General features: G+C 37.2%; 1 protein-coding gene across 1 annotated transcript; it reads left to right on the plus strand.

Annotated features, from left to right (window-relative positions):
* Positions 1–1,991: 1,991 nt before the first annotated feature.
* Positions 1,992–6,589, plus strand: LOC121305406 (urokinase plasminogen activator surface receptor-like). Its single transcript, XM_041237061.1, has 5 exons — positions 1,992–2,144; positions 4,366–4,488; positions 5,552–5,698; positions 5,899–6,012; positions 6,258–6,589. The coding sequence occupies exons 1-5, from the start codon at positions 2,081–2,083 to the stop codon at positions 6,458–6,460; spliced, it is 651 nt and encodes a 216-aa protein (XP_041092995.1). The 5' UTR covers positions 1,992–2,080; the 3' UTR covers positions 6,461–6,589.
* The last annotated feature ends 767 nt before the right edge of the window (positions 6,590–7,356 follow it).

Below are 7,356 nucleotides of genomic sequence, written 5' to 3' on the forward strand. Positions count from 1 at the left end.
CATGAGACCAACAGTCACCCTGCATCCCAACACCAAGCAATGAGATAACGCTGCTTGCATACTGTACATCAAATTCCAGTGAGCTTTATTGACTTGATGCTTTGTTGTTGCCAAAGCTTTTAAAATATTACAAAATAGAAATGATAAAACAAATAAGAATAATAATCCTAATATTACACATCCATCCCCATTGCAACAAAACACAAAGCACTTCAGTATGAACAGTATCGCTACCATCCCTCCCTCCCCCCCTCTCAATAATAACGCAGTTCATGTGTTGCAAGCAGGGTGTCTGCGCTCTTATCACACTTGTATATTTATATCCTCCCCTCCATGCATTTGTATTTGAATGCATTTGAAAGCTAATTGGATGCAATGCAAATGCATTTGTATTTAGATGCTTTAAATGCATTTGAATCCATGTCTGGCCATTAGTATTCAGTTCAAAACGCGAGACTGTGTGTGTGTGGTTAGCAGACCAGTTCCAACTGGCAGTTACAGATTGAAAGTGTGACAAGATCTGGAAGACTCGAATGTCTTTTCACTGATAAATATCTATGATAAACATCTTTCACTTTTTTTTTTTTTTTTTTTTTTAAATGTACGTCACCACGAGTATTTTAGAAATATTTCATGGCAGGTGATCTCGTGGGACCAAAACAGCAACTGACAAAGCACGAGTCGCTTGGCGCTCTTGTATTACATATACCCCCCACCCCCACGTTTTTATCTCTATCCATGATCCTGAAAATATTTGAATGCTTTAAAAATGATAACAAGTTCTTGAAAAAAATGCAAATCAAATGTAAATCGATGTAACTATATTTGTGTACATTCTACCTACTAAAACATGTAGACCTGTCAAATCACCACCCTCTCTATCAAGTAAAATCAGTTATTTTCCACTCCGTATATAATGGCTGTAAAAAAAAAAATCAATCCTTCACTGCTCTCTGGAAACACGATGCAGATAACCGCTAACCACTACCGACCTCTTTCTCTTAGGTGCAGTCTCAATCACATGAACAGAGTGCACTTACAAAACCACACAAAAGTATACTGGTACATATAAAACAGCTTCCAGTAATTCCGAATCAACTGCCAGAACTCCACTCCCTATACCTCCCAATTACCTCCGGCACAATCATCTTTAAATGACTTCTACTCTTAAACGTAAGTTTCCTTTTACTGGAAAACAAAACCCTAGCACAGCTACCTCCCTGACACAGAACAAGGTTAAATTACAATATGAGAATAAAGGAACTATGCGAAACCATTATTGTAATGTACCATGTACCATCTTATTTAGAGCTTATTTCAAATACTGTGCCCCTTACAAATATCTATCTGTGCCAAAATGCACTTAGGTGTAACGCTGGTGTTTAGTCATTTGGAACTAAATAATTGTTAAACGTTATGGGTTTAATCCGTAATGTTTGCTAGTTTAATGTTTAGATTTTAAACACCACGTCCTGTTGTAAACGCGTCCGAATGTTCAAAAAACGTTTCACTTTATAAAAACATCCAAAAGTTTATTAAACAAACACCACAGGGTGTTTAAATCTTAAACACATTTACAATTATAAACGCAGTGACGTGTTTGAAAAGTATCACAAATTCGTGTTTGAAAGTTAAACACTCAATCTTCTAGTGTAGCATATTTTCAGTACAGTATTAGTACAATTACAGTATTCTGTTTAGGCACAAATCTATTTGCAGTATTTTGTATAATGTATCTAAATATAAAAATACAGTTTCTATTTTTGTTTTATGTCAAATGGCTTTTTTAAAAACTGTGTGAAGCTAAATTACAGACTTTGAAAAAACAGTTGAATTAAATATTGTTGCACAACAGTGTAACAGGACATGCAAATCCTTTTTGATGGAACGCTGCTGATTGGCCAAAAAAAAAAGAAAAAATCAAATTTGAATTATTGCCAAGTATGGAAAGTGCATCACCACAAGACACTATATAAACCCAGCTAGATACAGGACACTCACACACTCAACGGCACCGTTACCTGAAGCGACTCTGCTGCTCCTCCGAATCAGACCGTACAAAGTGCACTCCAGTTTCAGAATGCTGAATATTATGGGACAACTGCTCCTGGCATTGTGCACAATCTGCGCGCTGCTCTCCGCAGGTAAGTAAAAAAAAAATTAGACATCTGCGCGCTGGAAAATATGTGCGGTGGAACTGCGGAGGAGTGGGGAGTGGGGAGTGGGGAGGGGGGGGGGGGGGTATTCAATTATTATATAAATTATAAATAATCAATTATTCCTTCTACATATATAACTTCTACAAACCTGTTATATCCCTCCCTTCTTCGGGCACTGCTTACAAACACGATTGGCATTACCCTGCATATTATTAACCAAAAACTTCCTGTATTTTCCTTGAGTTGGTTTCCTTGATATCTACAGTTATTTCCTATACCAAAGATACTCTATTTAAATACAATATCTACCGAAGATATTATATTTAAATACAATATATTTGCCGCAAGGAGGCGTTATTTTGTTACTACCCGTATTCCTGATGAGACACGCCCGCCTGTGGTAAAGCTGATTCGATACAAGCTGAGAGTCTGAGGGAGCGAGTGAAAGTGACAGACTGAGTGAAGACACTGATTACATGGTGAACAGTTCACTGTAGATGTACGAGTGGTTCAGGGACAGGGACGCAACTAGGGGGGTATTTGTATAATTGTGAAATCGGATATGATGAAGTGGCTTTGCCAATCACACTTGCTGAAGAAATGCTGCCTGCTGTCAACGTGGTCCCGGGTAAGTGTGCGGTGCAGGCAGGCGGAGGTGGTGCAGCGCTGTATCTTCTGATTCTCTGGAACCACCACTCCCGTCTTACACTTTTAGCCTTTCATTGCTGTGTGTCCTATTCAATACATTATACAATACGGTATTAGTCCATCGTTATTGCTGGCTAATATTATATTTATTTATTAACTATTATACATGTAATTTTCAATTATTATTTACTAAATCAGTGTGATTTGAGTAGCTATATTTTAAAATATTCTGCCTACTGGGTATGATTTATTTATTTTATTTTTTTTAATGCTAAACCTTGGTGTCTCATGGGCCCACAATTATCCCCTCCTGTAAAACGCTAGTTGTGCCACTGGTGGTAGATATCTGAAAATAATAATGTGTATAGTCATAGACTATACCTTACAGAGAATCGCCCGTTCCTCCGTCGTTGTAAATATTAGTTTGTGTAACATTACTGAATATTATGAACAGCTGGCTATCAGTAAAGCTCCGGCCGGAGGACCAGTAGGTATAATTAACAATATAATTGTGAGGATTCTGATCAATTGTCATGTTGGTGTTTTTTTTTTATTGTTTTTTTTTTTTTTTTTTGCATTATTGCTTTACGTGAAAGACCTTCATAACCCCTTTGTAAATATTCCCTTGCGTGTTTGTTTGTATTTTTAATACCTGCACATGAGTTTACTTAATGTCTCATCATTTATGCACTTCAGCTCTATGTGGACTTCATACTTGCCAGACTTTTCCATTTATAAACTTCTTACAAAAAGCAGCATCTTGAGGAGACTCTATAGACCCCGACTAGCTCTAGTAGGCTACTACTAGGTTAGTTTACTTAAATTAATCTACAATAATAATAATAATAATAATAATAATAATAATACATCACATCCCCACAGTCTCTCACTTGAAACAGCGCTCTCTCTGTGCACCCTCAGACTCAGCATCCAATCACAGCTGCTTCAGACTCTCAGCTTGTATCCCTCAGCTTTACCGTTGGGGCGTAGGTTTACCATGGGTGCGTGCCTCTTCGGGAATAAGGGTAGGAAAAAAAAAAATAAAACGCTGCCCGCGACCGCATTATATGATCTGGGTTACCTGCATCGATTTCCTCATGAGTCCATTACTCTGCGGCCACGTGGAAGTGGATGGAATTGTTAAAAATCTTATAATCTCAGTTTAATGATAATACCAGATATTCCCGTATACGTAGTCCAGAGAGAAAACTACATCGTCCAGAATGTAACCATCCAGAGAGACAGAGAGAGTGAGTTTTTTGAGCCATCTATGATTATAACATGGTCATGGATAGAAGTGACCAAACCTGATTGTTTTGGAATATATGTATGTTCTCATCTCTACCTCATGGCCTTTAATTTGATATAAGTTACATACATGTAGCACAAACTATCCAGTAGTTAAGCACACATAATGAAAACAGTGAAAAACAGGTGAGAGTAGGGCAGAGTGTCATAGCTAAAACTTCCTAACACACACCCTTCACTGCCTGCCGCCGTTCTAAATAATGCCTCTGAGATGTTGTTTCTCATAGAGTATTTCTATTATAATCTCTAGGTTCCGCTCTGAGGTGCAACTCGTGTACTCCAGTAGATGACAGTGGAGCATGCACAGACACAGTCATGACTTGCCCGGCTTCACAGACGCAGTGTGCAGTCGCAGCAGTCACAGTTAGTGGAGGTAAGAAGAAAGAACAAGTGGATCTCAGCTCCGGTCCTGTAGGCACAGGACCACCCTCCCTCCCTGTCTGTGTCTCTACTGGTGTTTGTTCCAAATGAGCTGCTCTCAGTTACTTCATTGAACTCTTAATGTAAAGAATAATTTGCCTCATCAGATAATTTTTATTAAACATAAAATTGTAGAGATTAAAATTGTATAAGGAACTTGAATTGATACTTTATGCGATATACTGTATTTACAGTATAATCGTAAATCTCGAAAAACTACTCACTTCTAAATTTTTTGTAGTCATTTTTGTATTACTTTAGTATAAATACATGTTAATTTGGATTCATATGTTGTTTTTTTCTGACTTTATGTGAACGAAAAGACACACATTTGCCCGTTTTCCCATTGGAAATAGTGATATTTTGAAATATCACTGTCCTGGTCACAAAAGCAAAGTTTGTGGGGAATAATAGCCATTTTCTATACTTTTGAGGCATAAGCAATTAGGAAATAACACTTACTATCCAGGAACAAAAATTGTGTTACATAGTGTAATAAACACTAAAAGTGATTAATAAGGTCTTCTGAAAGTGTTGCAGAAATGCATTTTATATATATATATATATATATATATATATATATATATATATATATATATATATATACACACACACACACACACACACACACACACACACACACACACACAGTGCCTTGCAAAAGTATTCAGACCCCTGACCAATTCTCTCATATTACTGAATTACAAATGGTACATTGAAATTTCGTTCTGTTCAGTATTTTATTTTAAAACACTTAAACTCAAAATCAATTATTGTAAGGTGACATTGGTTTTGTGTTGGGAAATATTTTTAAGAAAAATAAAAAACTGAAATATCTTGGTCAGGGGTCTGAATACTTTTGCAAGGCACTGTGTGTGTGTGTGTGTGTGTGTGTGTGTGTGTGTGTATATATATATATATATATATATATATATATATATATATATATATATATATATATATATATATATTAGTGTGGGCCGAAATGAAAGATGTGTGCTCTTGTTCAATTTCAGGGATTAGCACAAAAACACTGAATGGAAAATCTTGCACAGAACCGGAATTGTGCACTGGGCCAATATCCATCAACTTTGGAAACGTCAGGTCAACTGTCAATGCTAAATGTTGCAAGACAGATCTGTGCAACACAGGGACAACCACAGGTAATATTATATCAAATAAATACATAAAACTGTGTGGTGTGTGCTGGGCCTGCGGGGGGGGGGGGGGGTGTTACAGGCCAGCTCACTGACATCCACTGCTGAACTGGGAATCAGACTGCCTTTGCAATATTTTACAGAATCATATTTCCCTTTACAGACAGCACTGGTACAGGGACTTATCTTTCCATTTTCTATTGCAGCATATACAGATACTACCCCATCTGGTCTGGAGTGCTATAGTTGCGCTGGAGAGGTCTGCAAGGAGACTATTCTGAAGTGCCTTGGCGTTGAGGACCGCTGTGTAAAAGTTGTCAGTAAGTCAAACCGTAGTTTCTAATTCTACAATTTAACCAGAAACCTTAGACTTGCCAAACTCTCTTGATTGGTAATAAGGGACATACAATTCTACAAATCACATACTGGAAATCAATGAATCAATCACAGTTACATGCTGGGATATTATTGAACTACAGCCCAGGCTACTTTTCAACCTATCTAGCACAGTAAATGAAATGGCAAAATGACAAACTTTGATATTTGTTTTTTTTCTTTCCTTCAGTTGAAGCAGGAGGGCAGAAGTTAGTGACAAAGGGATGCGGTTCCAAAAATGCTTGTAGTTCTCAATCCATACCCGGTGTAGAAACTGGCGGTGCTTCTGCAGCGACTTACTGCTGTGAGGGCAAACTGTGTAACGGAGCGCGCCAGGTCGGACAGAACATCCTGTTGCTGTTATTGCCTCTAAGTGTCAAGCTGTTATTTTAAACCAGGACTGCCCGCTAGTCTATTCAACAGCTCTTTAATTGAACCCAACAGGTAACTGGTTGCCCTATTCTTGTTTATTTTAAGTTTTATTTTTTGTATACCGCAACCAATAAAAGTACGTAGACTGTTTTGATTTTCTGAGTCGTGAATCTTGCCAGTGAAAAAGTTTGTGTGCGCGTGTGTGTGTGTGTGTATATATATATATATATATATATATATATATATAGATATAGATAGATAGATAGATAGATAGATAGATAGATAGATAGATAGATAGATAGATAGAGCAAAAAACAAAGAGAAAGGGACAAGAAAAAACAATCACATAGATTAAAATAACTATTTAAAGATTAGCAAACCTGCAGACTTGGCCTTGAAGTAAGAAGTTACATAAAGAACATAAACTTGATAAACACCTTATCTGAAAAATGTGTGCACAATAACGAGATGGGGAGTTAAGTAGGCTAGAAGCAGTGTGGAGCAGTGGTTAAGAGGGCTCGACTCTTGACTGGAAGGTTGTGGGTTCAATCCCAGGGGAGACACTGCTGCTGTACCCATGAGCAAGGAGGTACTTAACATCTGAGATTGCTCTAGTAAAAAGAACTAAATGGATAATTGTATGTAAATCTTGCACTAATTTGAAAGTCATCCTGGAGGGGAGGGTGTAAGAAATCACAATTATCCATAAATAAGAATGTATTTGTTAATATTGTCATTTTCCTTGAAATGAAGTGGTGAAAGTCTGCACTAGATTACTAGTGCCCTTTCCTGGTACAGAAGGATATTAATGTATTTCAGCATGCTGTTCCGTTACATGCAACAACTATAACACACAATATTTGAAGCAAAAGGTAATGCTGTTATATAATGCTGTAAATGTACTGTACAACTAATGT

Source organism: Polyodon spathula, chromosome 43 (genome assembly GCF_017654505.1).
Source record: "Polyodon spathula isolate WHYD16114869_AA chromosome 43, ASM1765450v1, whole genome shotgun sequence".
In the NCBI taxonomy this organism is placed as follows: domain Eukaryota; kingdom Metazoa; phylum Chordata; class Actinopteri; order Acipenseriformes; family Polyodontidae; genus Polyodon; species Polyodon spathula.

Coding starts and splice junctions, on each gene's coding strand:
- LOC121305406 (XM_041237061.1), top strand. CDS start 2,081: ATGCTGAATATTATGGGACAACTGCTCCTGGCATTGTGCACAATCTGC. Junction 4,489..5,551: donor AGCAGTCACAGTTAGTGGAG/GTAAGAAGAAAG, acceptor GTTCAATTTCAG/GGATTAGCACAAAAACACTG. Junction 5,699..5,898: donor CAACACAGGGACAACCACAG/GTAATATTATAT, acceptor TTTCTATTGCAG/CATATACAGATACTACCCCA.